At 41.2% G+C, this 19,418-nt stretch overlaps 1 protein-coding gene across 1 annotated transcript in view; it reads left to right on the top strand.

Moving 5' to 3' along the window:
• POLR1A (RNA polymerase I subunit A) overlaps positions 1–19,418 on the top strand; it is an 80,329-nt gene that overhangs the window by 1,103 nt on the left and 59,808 nt on the right. Inside the window, exons 2-6 of the mRNA XM_003942532.4 lie at positions 5,899–6,103; positions 7,265–7,414; positions 13,328–13,435; positions 14,374–14,459; positions 14,576–14,679. Of these exons, the coding sequence (XP_003942581.2) occupies positions 5,899–6,103; positions 7,265–7,414; positions 13,328–13,435; positions 14,374–14,459; positions 14,576–14,679 (653 nt within the window). The remainder of the gene's footprint in view (positions 1–5,898; positions 6,104–7,264; positions 7,415–13,327; positions 13,436–14,373; positions 14,460–14,575; positions 14,680–19,418) is intronic.

Consider the following 19,418-nt stretch of genomic DNA (forward strand, 5'->3'; position numbering starts at 1 on the left):
TCCTCAAAGGGAGGGGTAACTTACCCCTCTAAAATGGTGTAGCCAGTGCAAAATGGTCACTAGAAACTGGAAAATAATTCTAGATCTCTCCTGACATCTGACTTATTTATTGGGCTCTTCCTTTGTGTCACCTACATGTTTATTTGTCCTTTACCCTTCTTGTTCTCCCAATTGCTACTGTGTCTCCTCTGTCCCTTATCTCATGTTTGAATTTTTTCCTTCCACCCTCCCCTTACACCTCTCACGTGCATACTCCACACTGCTGTCAAAATTATTCTTGCAGAGTGCAAATGTCGTCATGCTACTGTCACCCTTAAAACTCTCCAAAGGTTCTCCATCTCTCTCAGATTAAGGATATTTTCTTAGCATAGCCAGCAAAATCTCCCATGATCAGACCAATGCTGGTTTTAGCTATAACATCATCCCTTCTTCAGCCCTATTAAACCACTTGCATATTCCAGAAACTGCCATCACGTTTCAACATCTGGGCCTTTCTTGAAGAAATTCCCTCTGCACGCAATGTCCTTTCAGCCAAAGGGAGGTACTTCCCCTTGTCCCCTGATCAACACACATACCTGAAGGCTCAGTCCCCTCCCTCATTTTCTTAGGTCATTTTGCACATGGTACAGTTGTCTGTCATGGTGCTTTAGTCACTTTGTGTGCTTCTGTATATTTGCCTTCCTCCACTACCCTTGAGCTTCTTATCTGTCTCACTCCTGTCTTTTATCCTCAAGTCTGAATAAATGGATGAATAAAGTCCTGAGCTACAGCTCTGGTATCATTGGTAACAGTGTGCTAGCCCAGAAATTCTAAATATATCATCACCGCTGTAAGTGGATAAGATTTCATCCAAAAGCAGAAGTGTTTTACATTGCTGAATTTTTAAAAAGATAATTGTGAAATTTTCAAACAGGTTAGGGTTGAGACATTTCAATAATTCTGCCACCTTTCATTGTGCCAGATTCCAGTAGCTTCCCATTTTTACTCAGAGTAAAAATCAAGTCTTTAAAAATGGCCTGGAGGGGCCATTTCAGTTTCCTGTTACCTCTCTGATTTCACCTCTATTCCGACTACCCTGACCTCCTTGCTGCATCCATAGTACCTGGGTACACACCCTCCTCAGGACCCTTGCACTCTGCTTCTTCCTTCTGTAAAACCCTCTGCCCAGTTGACTGTATGGCTTGCTCCCTCAACTCCTTCAGCCTTTGCCCAAGTACCTCCGTAGTGAGCTTCTAGGACCACCTGCCCACTCCGTTCTTCCCTTTCCCTGCATTATTTTTCTTCCTAGCGCTTTCTGCCATCCAACAGACTGTACACTTATTTTGTGTTTGTTCCCTTTCCTCCAGTCTAATGTAATGGCCATAAGCAGAGGGGTTCTTGTATGTTTCCTTAGCACTTAACACTATCTGGCACACAGTGAGCACTCAGTGGGTATTTGTTGAGTGTACGAATAGATGGAGGGAGGAGCTAACTGCTCAGATCTTGGCACTTTCAGCCCTTAGTGACACCCATTCTCGGTTCTTAACACCCATTTGTGGTGTTACGTCCAGTAAAAAGTTCAGGCCCAGAGAACAAAATGTCTCTCTAGAAAGTGGCAAAGGTCATCTTTAAACCTAAGTCTATTGATCTCAAACTCTTTCTTCTCCAGTGGAATCCTTACCGGTTGCCCCTACTCTTTTTATCCTGTTCCTGTCATGGTGAGAGAGACTTTCTCCTCTACCCAACAAAGAGAGAGGAACTTTATTGCCTGAGAGCTGAGCGGGTGGGGCTTGCAGTCGGCAGAGAAAGGAAAAAAAAAATGTCAGTTTAAAACTGAGCTAGCAGTTGCTGGGCCTTTGGCTCCACTGCGAGTACCCCCGCCCCAATCATGCGGAGGCAAAGCTTCTGTGGTCAAATTTTCTAAGAGAGAAACAGATGGACAAACACATTCACAAAGCTTTCTCCAAACAGCAGTCAATACAATAGTTTGAGGTAGATTATTACCTTGAAAGCAAAATTGATTAATCTTTTCTCCATTAAGTCCCCAAGCTTTTTCATCCAAACTTTCACCTTCAGGGAGCCAAGAACACAATTCACGAACAACTTGCAAAAATTTCTGTACATGACTAAACTTTACATCACGACCTCTAGTCTTCATCATAAAAGGTATAAACAACTTATATTCCTTAGACTCTAAATGCCCCATGTTTTACTCCAGACTGAAAACTTGAAAATAAACACTTGTATATACACGATTAAGAAAACAACTCAAAAACTTAACTGCTGCAGCCTCACTCCTTAATTGATGTGCGTCACTGTAATCCCTCGTGTCCAGGCCCCGTGTCGTGGTCGCCAGATGTCGTGGACCGTCCGGGACGGGTAGGCACGTCTGCCCGGGGGTCTCTCAACCTGCAAGAGGGTCCCAATACCTGGAAGAGGGAGGGCGCCTGGGAAAATAATAAAGACAGAGAGAGAGAAAGCGAGGCGTCTGGAGGGCTGACAGGCTGTGCCTAAACAGCAAATTTTATTTTTCAAAGGCCAGGAATAAATACACTTTCTTGGCTTTGGTTTACCTCATAGTAAGAGGAAATACAAATGTATACCTTACATGGCCTATACAATTGAAAAGTCAGATACACAATCAGTGGTTGTAAAAAGTAACAGAATTTCCTGTGATCACAAAGCTTGTTTACATCCAGACATTATTCCTCCTGGCTGCAGGTATCTCTGGTTTGATCTTGTTTTAGAACTGAGATGTGAAAAGGTTTTCTGGTTTTGCTTATCAGAATATCTTTTAATCAGATTCTCCTTTGTCTACTCCTGACTCAACTTAACTCAATTTCCCCATTCAGGAATCTCTGAGTCAGAAATCAAAGCCATCCCTTATGGTGGTATTTGCTTTGCAAATGTCGACAGTTAAACCATTATCTAGGGTACAAGGCAGTCTGGTAAGTAAGGTTTAAGGATTATTCTTAAAGTCTTAAAAAGGTTAAAAGCAGGAACTGGTTGCCGGTAGGGGGTCACTCGGTCTAGCAGCAACGCATAGTTTTAGGCCCAAACGATATTGTGGTTGATATTAGAAACTGATCATTCATCTTTCAGTTCCTATCTTTCCGGATAGCTCGACTGCCTCCAGTAGGAAACTGTGTTTGGGATCAAACTCACCATATACTGAGACTCACGCCTTTTAGGGGTCTCACACGGGAGTGTTCCCCACATATGTGGTATCTTCTAATCATCCTAATAGAGCTGCTGCGATGCCCAGACTTCAGATGAGAAAAGAGTTAGGTAGTTATCAAAGGACACAGTCAACAGATTGAAGGGGCAACCCATGAAATAGGAGAAAATATTTGCAAATTATATATGTGATAAGAGATTGATATCTAGATCATACAAAGAACTCCCACAACTCAACAACAACAACGAAATTCAATTTTAAAATGGAGAAAGGATTTAAATAGACATTTTTCCAAAGAAGGCATACAGATGGGCAATGAGCATGTAAAAAGATGTTGAACATCACCAATTATTAGGGAAGCACAAATAAAAAGCTCCTCAAACCCAGTAGAATGTTACTACCAAAAAACAAAGTAATAAGTGTTGACAAGGATGTGGAGAAAGTGGATCCTTTTTGTACACTGTTAGTGGGAATGTAAAACGGTGCAACTACTATGGAAAACACTAAGGTAGATTCTCAAAAAATTAAAAACAAAATTACTGTGTGATCCAGCAATTCTGCTTCTGGGTATGTATCCAAAGAATTGAAAGTAGGGTCTCAAGGAGATATTTGTACACCTATGTTCATAGCAGCATTATTCACAATAGTGAAAAAGTGGAAACTATCCAAGTGTCTATCAATGGATGGGTTGATAGACAAAAATGTAGTGTAGGCCGGGCGCGGTGGCTCAAGCCTGTAATCCCAGCACTTTGGGAGGCCAAGGCGGGTGGATCACGAGGTCAAGAGATCTAGACCATCCTGGTCAACATGGTGAAACCCCGTCTCTACTAAAGATACAAAAAAATTAGCTGGGCATGGTGGTGCGTGCCTGTAATCCCAGCTACTCAGGAGGCTGAGGCAGGAAAATTGCCTGAACCCAGGAGGCGGAGGTTGCGGTGAGCTGAGATCGCGCCATTGCACTCCAGCCTGGGTAACAAGAGCGAAACTCCGTCTCAAAAAAAAAAAAAAAAAAAAAATGTAGTATATACATACAGTGGGATATTGTTGAGCCCTAAAAAAGGAAGACAGTTCTGATATATCCTATAACATGGAGGAACCTTGAAAGCATTGCGCTAAGTGAAATAAGCCAGTCACAAAAGGACATGTACAGTATGATTCCACTTACATAAGGTACCTAGAGTAGTCAGATTAATCAAAACCGAAAGTAAAATGATGGTAGTGGAGGAGATGAAGAATCACTGTATAATGGGTACAGAGTTTCAGTTTTACAAGGTGAAAACGGGTTCTGTAGATAATGGTGATGGTAGCACAATGCAAATGTACTTCATACCACTGAACTGTACTAATTAAAACAGTTAAGATGATGAATTTATATTATATATTTTTTATTACAATTTCAAAAATTAAAAAGTAAAAGATAAGTCATTTGTTCAGTGTTACCCAGTTCAGGGTTGCAGGTGGACTCTAGGTTTGTGGGAAGAGACCACACACACAACTATTCAGTTAGATCAAGTTTCTCGTGAAATTAGCTTACCGGCAGCAAGGTGACCATGTAGACAAGAACCACAGCAGCAGATCTGTCTCCAAGTCGCCTTAGCCCTTAGAGTGACACTGGCCATGCAACATAGAATCTTCTAGGTCTGAGCAGCTTAGTTCCTGATAGACCAACATAGATTTACACTCGGACATGTCACCATTCATGAAGAACTTGATACTATTTTTGTACTTTATTAAAGGGAGTGTTCACTTCATTGAGGGCTCTCCTTTCAACCTTCAGGTTTCCTCTAGGGTGTCAAATTATTTGTCTTTATCTTCTAAATCAGAAAGGAAAACGTTTTAAAAGCAAAGTTGGCTTTGTAAATGTAGTTAAGTGTCCTATGGGCGCACCTTTCAAACCAAACATAAAACATGATGAAACTTTTAGTAAGGTTTGACTACATGTGTTTAATTTTGTCAGATTTACTCTTTCTGCGTACAGGGATTATTGCATCGTATTGCCTTCATTTGAACTGTGTGGCTTTGAAGTTAAGTCTGTTCCATAATCCTGCCTCCCCTACATTCTGTCTGTGTCACCTGGATTAAATCACCTAACATCCCTGAGCCTTGGTTTCCTCCTCTGAAAAGTACATGTAGTGATGACCAACTTAGAGGATTAAGATCAAAACTGAATAATGCGGCCAGGCATGGTGGCTCACTCTTGTAATCCTAGCACTTTGGGAGGCTGAGGCAGGCTGATCTCTAGAGCTCAGGAGTTCAAGACCAGCCTGGGTAACATGGCGAAATTCTGCCTCTACAAAAAAATATGAACAGAAGAATTAGTCAGGCATGGTGGTGCATGCATGTGGTCCCATTTACTCGGGAGGCTGAGGTGGGAGGATCACTGGAGCCCAGGAGTTCGAGGCTACAGGGAGCCAAGGTTGCACCATTGCCTTTCAGAATAATGTTGCCTCTGAAGCATTCAGTGTGTAATAGATGCTTAACTCCTTTTTATAAACAGTTTACCAATGTACTTAGTGCAAGTTTTGCTCAAAATCTGTTTCTTTTTTAACATTCATTTCGTACATATATATGTATTAACTATTGGGTACCAACTGTGCATTTAGTATTGGGATGTGCTGGTGAGCAAGGCAGACAGAGATTGTGCCCTCTGGAGCTGTCAGATAGGCATTAAATAATCAAGGAAACTATCAGAGAGGTTGTTAACCTTAGTTTTCCTCTTGATCTTTTTTTTATTCCCATAGGAAATTAAGTGTTAAATCCATTACAAACCCTCGGTTCCTGGACAGCCTGGGGAACCCATCGGCAAACGGCCTGTATGATTTAGCTTTGGGCCCCGCAGATTCCAAAGAGGTGTGCTCCACCTGCGTGCAGGACTTCAACAACTGCTCCGGGCACCTGGGCCATATTGAGCTCCCACTCATGGTGTACAACCCTCTCCTCTTCGATGTAAGTGCTGCCTTAGTTGTGTGGGTCTCAGGGCTGCTGGTGGGATTCGTGAGTGCTGCCTCTCTCCCACAAGAGTGGTCTAAGGAGGTTGAGCTCCAGACACCCCAATGAAAACATTCTGTAGAATGAGATTTTGAAAACTTTGAGCCAAATACGATAATTTCAATGTACCCTGTGGCCCTAACTAAATGAATATCAGTTTGATTCCAGTTGAGTAGAGCCACAGCTTGATTCCGTTCACGTGGAGGGTAGGGAGGGTTCAGATTGATCCCCTACACCTTTTGTTTCAGGGACTTTGTGCTCTTCAGAAATATCATTGGCACCTGCCTGGTAACAGAGAGAACTTTGTTCTCAAGACCTCCCTGAGCCCTTCAGGTGGCCCTATAGGTTCTCATGTGATGGCAGGAGCAGCAAAGCCCCAGAACGCCCGGCAGTGAGGTCAGAATGGAGCTCCTGTCTTGCTTGTGCATTTTCAGCTTTTTATTTCAGCTAACTTTACCGCCAGGATTTTTTTTTAAGCCAGATGTTGGTATATGTGGACATGATTTTCGTCTGTTAATCATATTAAAGAAAGAGAAATGTCTTTTGTTTCCAAGACAGTTTCATTCTGTCTCCCAGGCTGGAGTACAGCAGCACAATCTTGGCTCACTATAACCTCTGCCTCCTGGATTCAAGCCATTCTTGTGCCTCGGCCTCCTGAGTAGCTGGAATTACAGGTGCTACCACCATGCTCAGCTACTTTTTGTATTTTTAGTAGAGACGGGGTTTCACCATGTTGGCCAGGCTGGTCTCAAACTCCTGGCCTCAAGCGATCCACCTGCCTCAGCCTCCCAAATTGCTGGGATTATGGGCATGAGCCACCACGCTCAGCCGAGAAGCGTTGTAATTAAATCTTGGAATAAAATAAAGATATTTCTCTGCTTCAGGTCATACGCCCAGAGTAAATTTCAAATCTAAATGGGTTAAAATAAAACCTTAAAAGAAAAGAGAGACTATTTATCTAGTTCTTAATATAACAAAGGCCTTTTTTAAGCATGTAGGCTGAAGTGGAGTTTTTGAAGGAATAGACTGAATATATGAAGAAACTTGTGGGTATACTGAAAGTCACCATGACAACTGTCTCTTTCTAATATCCTGTTTGTTTTTATTCCCTCTCTTCAGAAGCTATACCTGCTGCTTCGGGGGTCTTGTTTAAACTGCCACATGCTGACTTGTCCCCGGGCTGTGATTCACCTCTTAATCTGCCAACTGAGGGTTCTGGAAGTTGGGGCCCTACAAGCAGTCTACGAGCTTGAGAGAATTCTGAACAGGGTAGGTGGATAGTGGTGGTCACAGAAATCAGGAAAGGCAAAGGGGTGGGGAACAAGAGATGCTAGTATGTTGTCCTAGTTACCATGCCAGTGGTACAGGACATTTGATCTGTATATCTTGTAACTGGATACCAATAGCTGAGTGTGAAAACAGGAAGCTATAATAATAATAATAATAATAAAAGGAATGTTAATGGAAACAATCGTGAAATACCATTTAAACCATTTATGAGCTTTTTCTGATTTTCTGGACCAAGGATTCAAAGTTTATTCAATCAAAAGTCATTGCTTTTGATTGTTACATCTCTTTAATCTGTCTTAAAGTAGAACATTGTGAGGTACAGAATTCTTTTTCATGATACTGACTTTTTTGAAGACTCAAGGCCAGTTGTCTTATAGGATTTCTCACATTTGAGATTGTCTGATTATTTCCTGTAATTAGATTCACATTTTAGCAAGAATACAACCTTCATGATACAGGGTACTTCGTATTGCACATTTTAGGAGGCATATGATGTAGGTTGTTCACCTATTGGTAATGCTTAATTTGTTTACTTCTCATATTTTCTTTTTTTTTTTTGTCTTTTGTTTTATTAACACATACATATTTTATGGGATATGTAGTGATGGTGTGATACAATGTACAGTGATCAGATCAGGGTAATTTAGCATATCTGTCCTCAAACATTTATCATTTCTTTGGGTTGGGAACGTGCAATAGTCTCCTTCCAGCCGTTTGAAACTGTATTATTATTAGCTATGGTCATCCTACAATGGTGTAGAACACAAGAATTTATTCCTCCTAACTGTAATTTTGTTTCTTTTAATAAATTTCTTCCCTTTCCCCTCTTTTCCCTACCCTTCTCGGCTGCTAGGATTCTCCATTCTACTTTTACTTCTATGAGATCAACTTTTTTTTTTTTTTGGCTTCCACATATGAGTAAGAACTTGGAGAGTTTAACTTTCTGTTCCTGACTTATTTCACATAATATCCTTCAGTTCCGTCTAATGTTGTTGCAAATGGCAGGATTTCATGCTTTATTATGGCCAAATGGTATTGCAGTGTGTATATCAGGCGTCCCCAGACTTTTTACACAGGGGGCCAGTTCACTGTCCCTCAGACCGTTGGAGGGCCGCCACATACTGTGCTCCTCTCACTGACCACCAATGAAAGAGGTGCCCCTTCCTGAAGTGCAGCAGGGGGGCCGGATAAATGGCCTCAGGGGGCAGCATGCGGCCCGCGCGCTATAGTTTGGGGACGCCTGGTGTGTATGTACCACATTTGCTTTATCCCTTTATCTGTTGTTGGGCATCTAGGTTTCATATCTTGGCTATTGTGAATAGTGCTGCAATAAACATGGGGGTGCAGATACCACTTTGATATACCAATTACTTTTCTTTTGAATAAATGCCCAATAGTGGGATGCTGGATCTAATGGTAGTTCTATCTGTAGTTTTTTGAGGAGCCTTCATTTATGTGTCCCATAGTAGCTAAATTAGTTTACATTCCTGCCAGCAGTGTGTAAGAGTTCCCTTTTCTCCACATCCTCACCAGCGTTATTTTTTTGTCTTTTGGGGATAGCCATCCTAACTTGGATGAGATGAAACCTTATTGTGATTTTGCTTTGCATTTGCCCAATGACTAGTGATGTTGAACATTTTTTCATATATTTGTTGGCAATTTGTATGTGTTTTGAGAAGTGTTTGTTCAGATCGTTTACCCATTTTTTGATCGAATTGTTTGGGATTTTTGCTGTTGAGATGCTTGAGTTCCTTGTATATTCCGGATATTAAGCCCCTGCCATAAGATGAGTAGTTTGCAAATATTTTCTCTACTCTGGAGGTTTTTCTATTCTGGAGTAGTCTGTTGACTGACTACTTTGCTGTGCAGAAGCTTTTTAGTTTAATATACCATTTGTTTATTTTGGCTTTTGTTGCTTGTGCTTTGAGGTCTGATTCATAACATATTTTTCCAGACTTTTTATTTAGATCATTGATCAGTTTTTGAGTTGATTTTTGTAGAGGGTGGAGGTGGAGGTCTAGTTTCATTCTCCTGCATATGGATATCTAATTTTCCCAGCATCATTTATTAAAGACACTATCCTTCCCCCCAGTGTATATTCTTGGCACCTTTTTCAAAAATCAGTTGTCTATAGCTATGTGGACTAATTTTCAGGTTCTCTGTTTTGTTTCATTGGTCTATGTTTCTGTTTTTATGCCAGTACCCTACTATTTTGGTTACTACAGCTTTGTAGTATATTTTGAATTCTGGTAGTGTGATGCCTCCAGCTTTGTTCTTTTTATTCAAGATTGCTTTGGCTGTTCAGGATCTTTTGTGGTTCCATACAAATGTTACAATTTTTATTCCTGTTTCTGTGAAGAATGTCATTGGTATTTTGATAGAGATTGCATTAAATCTATAAATTGCTTTGGGTAGTCTAGTAATTTTAACAATATTAATTATTCTGATCTATAAGTATGGGTTGTTTTTCTGTTTGTATCCTCTCCAGTTTCTTTCATCAGTGTTTTGCAGTTTTCCAAAAGAGTCTTTCACATCTTTGGTTAAATTTATTCCTAGGTGTTTTTTTGATAGCTGTTATAAATGGGATTGCCTTCTTGATTTCTTTTTCGGCTAATTCATTGTTTGTGTATAAAAATGCTACTGATTTTTTTATCCTGCAACTTTACTGAATTTGTTGATGAATTTTAAGAGGTTTTCGGTAGAGTCTAAGTTTTTCTGTATATAAGATTATGTCATCTGTAAACAGGGACATATTGACATCCTTCTCTTCAGTTTGGATGCCTTTTCTTTCTAATTCCTCTGGCTAGTTAGTTTCGGATAAGGTGGGGATGACCAGATCTCTATTGTAAAGAAATATTTTTTTCATGGTTAGTATTTACATCAGAATTTCTGGTGTTAATAAAAATACCTTATTTAAAATTTCATTTTGTTTATTGGTATATAAAAATGTTACTGATTATTTGTGGAGCAACCTGGCAAAATTGTCTCATGAATTTTGACAGTTTATCTGTAGATATTTTTAGATTTTCAATGCAATCATATCTGCAAATACTGGTATTTTTGTTCCTTTCCAATCCTCACATGTTTTCTTTCTTTTGGTGGCTAGGATCTACATTACTGCGTTGAAGTGGTAGTGCGTATCTTTGTCTTATTACTTGTCACAAAGAAAAGTTGTTCCCCTTTCCTCTTCCCCTCCCTCTTATTGAATACTTCAGTCCTGAAGACATCAGGTGGGCGGAGCAAGCTGGGATTCCACAAAGAGACATGGCCTAGTTATGTAGTGTCTGAGCCCCAGCAGAGTGAGCAAGGCTTCGTGGAAAGGGTGTCTCTGCACAGGGACTCAGCCAGAGCAGAGAGAGAGGGGAGCAGCCCCTCTCTCGTGTGGGCAGCCCCATGCAGAATGCTAGAGCTCAAATATGGTAAGGAGGATGTTCATTTGGAGATAGTGGCACAGCGTGTAGTGTGAGAGCCCAAATCAGGTGATGGTGCCTCTTAGCGTGGCCCAGCATAGGATATATGAGCCCAAATATAAGGAGGGGGTCCACAAGGAGGGTGCACTCATGTGGGGCTTGAGCCCAAGTTGGATGAGGGCTCCACACAGAGGAGGGATGATGGCAGCAGCAGTGGAAGAGTGGTTATATACAGGGAGAGAGAGATGTTGATCCATTAAGTACTTAAGGATAAGAGGGGCCAGATTTTATACTATCAGAAAGGAGAGTTACAAACCTATTCGAGAGAGAAGACAGAATTAATCCTGTACTGTTAAAATGGAATTAAAAGTTCTGGTGTGAAGTATGGGTGTATACATATATTTTCCCCTGGCTCTTTCCCTGGAAGGGTTTAGAGGAGTGATAGTAATGGGCACACCTAGCACCCCCTTCTTGGTTTCTAATACCATTCTCCACTAAACAAGCTTCTTGGAGAAATAGCTGATCTAGGGCTGGGACAGAGAAAGTACAAGAGCAGCCTGGAACGTCACATGCTAGAAAGGAAGGAGGTACTCTAAGAACGATGGGACATGTCCAAAGGACACAGAAGCCTGTGTGTAGGGCTCACACTGGCCAGATCTAGGACAGTTTGAGCATCATAATCAATGATGATACTAAGTGATTATGACCTATCAAATGAAGTAGGAATCCATGAACCTACTTTCACGTTGATTTAAATGAAAGAATGAATTGAGCGACTAAAAGTTTAAGTAACAGGCTACTTACACATTTTCAAAGTACCCCTACCCCCCCACCCACACACACATAGTCTTTTGGAGAAGAAGCCTGGCAGTCACCCCCTTACTCAAGTGATCAAAGTGAAACATACTTGATGGGACCGATTGAAATCATACACCCCCTCATAGGGTGCAGTGACAAGAACACAACATCACTTCTCGATATTCTTGCCAAAGATGCATTAGCTGCATAATCATGAGGAAATTTCCAACATGCCCACAATTGAGGCGTATTCTATAAAACTCACCTTAAATCTTCAAAACTGTTCATAACTCAAGTTGAAGACTAAGGAGCTATTCTAAACAAAGGAGACTAAAAAGTGTAACAGGTAGCTTTACACTGGATACTTTTGCTGTAAAGGACATTTTTATTATCATTGTTTTGAGACAGAGTCTGACCCTGTCATCCAGGCTAGAGTACCGTGGCACCATCTTAGCTCACTGCAACCTCTGCCTCCGGGGTCCAAATGATCTCCTGAGTAGCTGGGACTACAGGCATGTACTACCACACCCAGCTAATTTTTGTGTTTTTTTTAAATCGAGACAGGGTTTTGCCATATTGGCCAGGCTGGTCTTTAACTCCTGACCTCAAGCAATCTACCTGGCTTGGCCTCCCAAGGTGCTGGGATTACAGGCATGAGCCATCATGCCCAGTGTCTAAAGGATATTATTAAGGGAGTTGGAAAAACTTGAATAGTGTTTGAGGATTAGATGTTAATAGTTTATCAGTGCTAATTTGCCATTTTTTAATGATTGTATCATGGTCATAGTTGTGAGTGTCTATGTTTATAGAAATTGTTCATCAAAATATTTGGGGTTGATGGTATATCAGATCATCAGTGTTCTCTCAGATGGTTCAGTTTTGTCAAATACCTTTTTAATATAAATTGAAATTTTCAGATAATTTGGCTCCTTTTTAACGAGTTAGCATGGTGAATTACTCAGTTTCTTTCCTAATGTTAAACTAACCTGGGGTTCATAGGATAAACCCAAATTGTTTAGGATATATTACCTTTTTAATATGTTGTTGCATTTGACTTCTTAATATTTTGCTTGGGATTTTTGCATCTGTGATCATGAGTGAGATTGGTTTACATTCCTTTCTCCTATTGTCTTTTTGGGTTTGGTATCTAGATTATGTCAGCCTCATAAAATGAGTAAGATAATTCATTTTTTTTTTTTTTGGAGACAGTCTTATTCGGTTGCCCAAGCTGGAGTGCAGTGGCACAATCTTGGCTCACTGCAGCCTCCACCTCCCGAGTTCCAAGTGATTCTCCTGCCTCAGCCTCCTGAGTAGCTGGGATTATAGGCATGTGCTACCATATCCAGCTAATTTTTGTATTTTTAGTAGAGACAGGGTTTCACTATGTTGCTCAGGCTGGTCTCAAACTCCTGAGCTCTGGTGATCCACCTGCCTCTGCCTCCCAAAGTGCTGGGATTACAGGTGTGAGCCACCGTGCCTGACCTTGTTTGATTTTTTTTTTTTTTAACAGCAATGTTTTCTCACTCTTGAAAGTACAACACCTAAAACAACTAAAGTGTAACAGTAGTTTCTTTTTCTCCTTTCCAGTGAATTTTTTCTATTCTTGGAGAGGCTGGTCCCGGTTGTGCTGCTCATCAGAGATGTCTATTACTGTGGTAATGTGGTTTTCCTTTTTGTTTTCCAGTTTCTGGAAGAAAATGCTGATCCCTCTGCCTCTGAAATTCAGGAGGAATTAGAACAATACACAACTGAAATTGTGCAGAACAACCTCCTGGGGTCCCAGGGCGCACAGGTGAGTTAACACTGTCTTTCTCCCACACTGTTTTTGGCATCATTTTATCACTTTCCCTCTATGCTTCCTTTACATATACTTTTGGCTTCCCAGAGTAGACCTGGGTTTGAATCTGAGCTCTGCCTCTCATGAGACCTGTGACCTCACTAATTACACACCTGTGTGAATGTCCAGTTCCTAATCTCTAATGGCTATCTGCAGGACCAATGAGAGGTTATGTGACATTAGATGGTTTTGGTATCCAGCAAGGCTTTTCTTAAAAAATGGCAGCAGGTCTTTTTTTCCTTCTCCAGCACTTCTCTCTAACCCACTGCTACCTTATTCTCCCCGCCATACATTGCCTAAGTATTAATCTGTTCAATGAATTAATGAATGGGTAGGTAATTCACCTGTGATACTAGTCTTGAAATCTGCTTCACCTCATGGCTAGGTTTCACAGCAGAGATGCTAATTTCATTGGTCTGGATTGGGTCCAAGTGGAGTTACAAAAGCTCCCAGATGGCTCCCATCTGCTGCCAGGTGCAGTGCCACTCATGTGGCTGGACTGTGGATGTGCCTTTCTCAGAACCCTGAGGTCCATCTGAGGGAGGCCAGCTGCATCCAGAGGGTTTTGTTTTACAAGTGAAAGTAACTAGCATTTATTGAGTTCTGGCTGTATTTCAAGCCCCCACTGCATTCACGATTCTTTATCTTAGTAAGAGTTTGCTGCAGTGGTTACTATTCTTATTCCCATATGATAATTGAGAAAACTGAGGGCTTAAAGAGGTCACTCAGTAATTGTCAGAGTTCGACTATATTAGGATTCTGTGGAAGATTTTGTTTAAGAAAGTGGTGGTGGGGGTGTTTCCTCTGGTTAAAAATAAAAGGTGAAAACTGTAAATATATTGGATTCTCTTCAGAATGGTACTCCAAGGTTCTCTGACGTTTATTTTTAACAGGTAAAGAACGTGTGTGAGAGCAGGAGCAAGCTCATTGCTTTCTTCTGGAAGACACATATGAATCCTAAGCGCTGTCCCCACTGCAAGTGAGTATCAGGGCCTTTGCCCCAGGTGAGACATCTCTGGGCAGTCACTCATTGCTATCATTCAGTGTCTTACTAGTTTTTTTTCTCTTCTCAATCCCAACTGTCCTCCCGCACAGGACTGGGCGATCTGTTGTCCGAAAGGAACACAATAGCAAGTTGACAATCACGTTTCCAGCCATGGTGCACAGGACAGCTGGCCAGAAGGACTCCGAGCCCCTGGGTGAGCAGGCTGGGTCTGGAGAGGAGCCCGCTGGCCACATGTGTCCTGAACCTTGGGAATACCTGGTTCTTCTCCACTCTACTCCATGCAGTCTCCGCTGCGTTTGAGAGGGGCTTACAGAGATACAGTGTGCAGGCCTCTGGGCGACAAGGGGACCCTGGCGAGTGCCCAGCTTAGGCCTCTCACACAGGAGAGCTGATGGAAGGGGCTGCTTTATCAGGCAGTGCTCCACATGTGCCTCTTGCTTTAAGTGTTCATTTTTCTGAAAGGTTTTTCAGGAAGAAATTAAGAAATTTACCTGGCAAATATTTTGAAACATTTTACCGTAAAACAGGTGTGGATCGATTTTGTAGTAAAATGTCGGCGAATAATTTTAAAGAAAAACTGCAAGAATTCGACAGAACATTAGCACCTCCTGCCGGCTACTCCTGGCTGTCCACCAGATCTCCCCCTGCCCTTTCCCCTGGGTAGAGTTCTTTCCTCAGCTCTGCCTCACCCAAGCTCTGCTTGGGAAAAATTTGGAGAGACTTAATACGCGTACTTTTAAATTTTTATAGTTATAGACTTATTTAAAAGTGTTTTTAAATTTTTATTCTGAAGTAATCAGAAGGTTAAAGTATTCTGAGACTGAAAGCAGTTTCTGCTGTGTAGATGTTAACTGTTCATTTTTTATTATGTCATCAACATGCCAGGATAGAAAAAGCACAACCTGGCCAGGCATGGTGGCTCACACCTGTAATCCCAGTAGTTTGGGAGGCTGAGGCAGGCAGATCATTTGAGGTATGGAGTTCAAGACCAGCCTGGCCAACATGGTGAAACCCCATCTCTACTAAAAATTCAAAAATTAGCCAGGCGTGGTGGCAGGTGCCTATAATCCCAGCTACTCAGGAGGCTGGGGCAGGAGAATCGTTTCAACCCAGGAGGTGGAGTCTGCAGTGAGCTGAGATGGTGCCACCGCACTCCAGCCTGGGTGACAGAGCAAGACTCCTTCTCAAAACAAAAAAAAAAAAAAAAAAAGAAAAAGAAAAAACAACCTGCAATTGTCACTTGGCTCTGCTCCTTATTTTGAGTGGCAGATAGAAGTCTGTTTTGAGGAGCTTCCATTTCCAACTCTGTGTGATGGCATTCATAAAGCCTCTTGCCTAGAATTGAGGAAATTACATGTGTGGAAGTCCACAGCAGTTAGTGTTACTAAACCTTTTCCCCAGGGCTTGAGAATATGGAATAGGCGTGGAAATAAGATCCCCTCCTGGAGATGCATGATGTGTCTTTTACGTTAAAGACGCTGGCAATCCCTGGAGTAAATGAAAAACCTGTTTATTATTTTTTTAAAAATGTTTTATTTTAAAATAATTTTTAGACTTAAAAGTAGCAAACATAGTACAAAGAATTCCTTTATGCTCTTTACTTCATTTGCCCTCATGTAACATAGTAGATTACCATGGCGCATTTGTCAAAACTGAGTTTAACATTGGTGCAACACTATTAACTACAGACTTTTTAAATTTTACTGGTTTTTCCAGGAATTTCCTTTTTTTGCTCCAGGATCCAATCCAGGATACCACATTGCATTTAGAAAGCCTATTTAATTTTGTTTCATGGTTGGCAGTTAACACCGAAAGAGTAGATTTTCCTATTGAACACTTACTATTAAATAGCCCTCAAAACAATTTTCTCTTAATGCCAGTTGGGAATTGCTGCTGTAGCCCTTAGGATGCTTTATATAATGTTCATAGATTGAGAACAAGATGGGCAGAATTCTAGAAGAATAGTTTCCGTGGGGCAAATGTCCAGCAAGTACATAGCCTTTCAATGCCTTCCCCAAACCCATTCTTCCAAAGTCATCTTTCATTGCAGCCATGTGAATGTGACGGTGCAACCAAAAGTCTGTGCATTAGAAACAAGTAGGCTGTAGTTCTACAGCTCCAGGCTTGGGTGTTTAGTATTTAGCACACATTTATTTGTTGGCATTCAGCATTATGCCAAGGACCATGTTTGCGGTGAGCACAATGCCAAGATAACAGAGCAGACCATGTGGTCTCTGCTCTCTGAAGGGGCTGCAAGTGTCATAGACCAGAAACTCAGGGGAGCAGGTGATGTGGAGGAAGGTAAGCACTCTCAGTGTGGGTCTGACCATGCTCCAGGTACCAGAGGGAATCAAAAAGTTCTGGGCCAGGTGCAGTGGCTTATGCCTATAATTCCACCACTTTGGGAGGCTGAGCTGGGCAGATCATCTGAGATCAAGAGTTCGAGACCAGCCTGACCAACATGGTGAAACCCTGTCTCTACTAAAAATAGAAAAATTAGCTGGGTGTGGTGGTGCACGCCTGAAATCGTGTTACTCAGGAGGCTGAGACAGGAGAATTGCTTGAACCTGGGGAGGCAGAGGTTGCAGTGAGCCGAGATTACACCATTGCACTCTAGCCTGGGTAGCAAGAGTGAAACTCCTCCTCCAAAAAAAAAAAAAAAAAGTGAGGGCTGTGCCTGAGTAGTCCCCATGGACTGGTGATTCCTCAAGGAGTGCTGTCAGCGTGGGAAATGCCACACGTGTTGCTCCAGTGCACTCCCTGTGCTGCTTGTGCACCCTGAGCCTCACAAGGCACATTAACATTTAAAATGAGGATTCATATAGCCAAGAGACTTCCACCGATTGCGATCCCAGATTATTTGATCTCTGAAACCCTTCTTCCTATGGCATCTCTTAGAGCTGAAAGAAATGCACATTCAAGGTGCTCTAAAATCCCAGCTAAGCAGAAGTCACTACTGCAAGCTACAGAAGTTCTTGTTAGGAGGGGGTGCAGCTCATGTGAAGAGCTGGCCTTCCACAGCTCTTTTCTGACTCTAAGGTCATGTGATTGAAGAATAACCTCTGCCTTCACAGTGACGAAACTGCAGTGGGGACATTGCTGGGACAGGAGCTGAGGAGATTGAACAAGTCTTCAGCTTTTCCAGCCTATTTAGTGGAAGAGGAAATTCAGACATTCATTTCCAGAAATGCTCACAAAATGCAAGTTAATGGATCTGTTTCCTCCCGCAGAACATATGTAGCTTTCTAATGCTGTGGTTGTCCCTGAAGTTCAAGGCCATTCTTCATTGCATACCCGTGCTTCCTTCAGTTGGATTAACTCATTTGACATATTCTGCTTTTATAGACATCAAAACTTTAAACGTGCAGGCTCCTTGATTTAGCAATTCTGCTTCTGTGACTTTATCCTAAGGAATTAGAATACTCACTGTGTTGTTTGAATAGTTTAGAACTGGACATGACTTAAATACCTATTAATAGAGACTAGTTAAATAAATTTTGATGCATTTGTTAATTGTTCTTCAAGTAAGAGATTTCTCTAAAAACTTATGATGACATATCCTCTGCTTATTTTGAAGAAACTAGCTGGAGAATTGGAGGTGGAATGAAGCTAGTTTTTAAAAACGGAGGAAAAGGCAAGAGTGGTATTTTTATGTATAGATTATCTTAGGCTATTTTTAACATTTATATTTAAGCTGTATACTTTTAATTTAGAATTTGCTGCGAGCTGGACACCCTGTCAGGTGTTAGGAACACAGGCAAGGCATAGTTCCTGCCCTGATAAGTGAATAAAAAGAGAAAACTGAGCAATGCTTAGTTTCAGTGGATGTAGCTAAAAAAGGTTTTTTGAGGTTTGTTTGTTTTTTGTTTTGAGACAGTCTCACTCTGCTGCCCAGGCTGGAGTGCAGTGACATGATCTCAGCTCACTGCAGCCTCTGTCTCCCGGGTTCAAGAGATTTTCCTATTACAGCCTCCCGAGTAGCTGGGATTACAGGCGCGCACCACCATACCTGGCTAATTTTTGTATTTTTAGTAGAGATGGGTTTTTTCCGTGTTGGCCAGGCTGGTCTTGAACTCCTGACCTCAGGTGATCCACTCACCTCGGCTTCCCAAAGTGCCCAGAAAGTTCGGGTAATTAATTATCTAAATGCCTGGACCCTACCTTCTGAATGGCAACCCCAAGTCTGGTTTTCTAACATAATCTGGGTATTACTGGTGGACGGCATCCCAAAGTGTTCTTCCTTAGTCTGAGAAACCAAGCCCAATCTATTCCTCACATACCAGTATTTTTGTAAAGTGAAGTCAATATATACTTACCTGTGAAAATATTTATATGTATTTATCCATAATTCAACTATGTGAACCTTTCTGGTAAAAACCAGGCAAGTAAAGATACTTAGCATAATATTACTTATAATACCAGAAAATGAGAATCAATCCAGATGTCCAATTATGAGAATATGGTTAAATAAATTAGAAATCATCCTCAATGGAATATTACATAGCCATGAAAAATGGTGATCAGGCCAAAGTTACATAGCAACATGCAGAAATGCTGACAAGATGATACTAAACAGGCAAAGTAGTCTGCAAAATAAATCCACACTGAAGATTACAGTTGTGTAAAATACTTGCATAGGCAAAAGGCCTGGAAAACAATATATAAAAGTGATAGGAGTTATGTTAATGTATGGGATTGTGGGTAATGTTTTCTTTTTACTTCCTTTTTTTTTTTTTTTTTTTTTGATAGCTATATAGTTTGTATTACTACAGAAAGGAGATTAAGGGCCTGAGAATATGCTATCATAGAAATTGTTTTTTGTGGTCAAGTTGCAGACATTGGGATAAAGATGCAGACATTGGGATAAAGAATTGATAAATCCCATTGCAGAAAAAGTACCTGTTACTGATTTATTGTGCTTTGATTCTCCTT

This window comes from Saimiri boliviensis, chromosome 1 (genome assembly GCF_048565385.1).
Source record: "Saimiri boliviensis isolate mSaiBol1 chromosome 1, mSaiBol1.pri, whole genome shotgun sequence".
Classification (NCBI taxonomy): Eukaryota; Metazoa; Chordata; class Mammalia; order Primates; family Cebidae; genus Saimiri; species Saimiri boliviensis.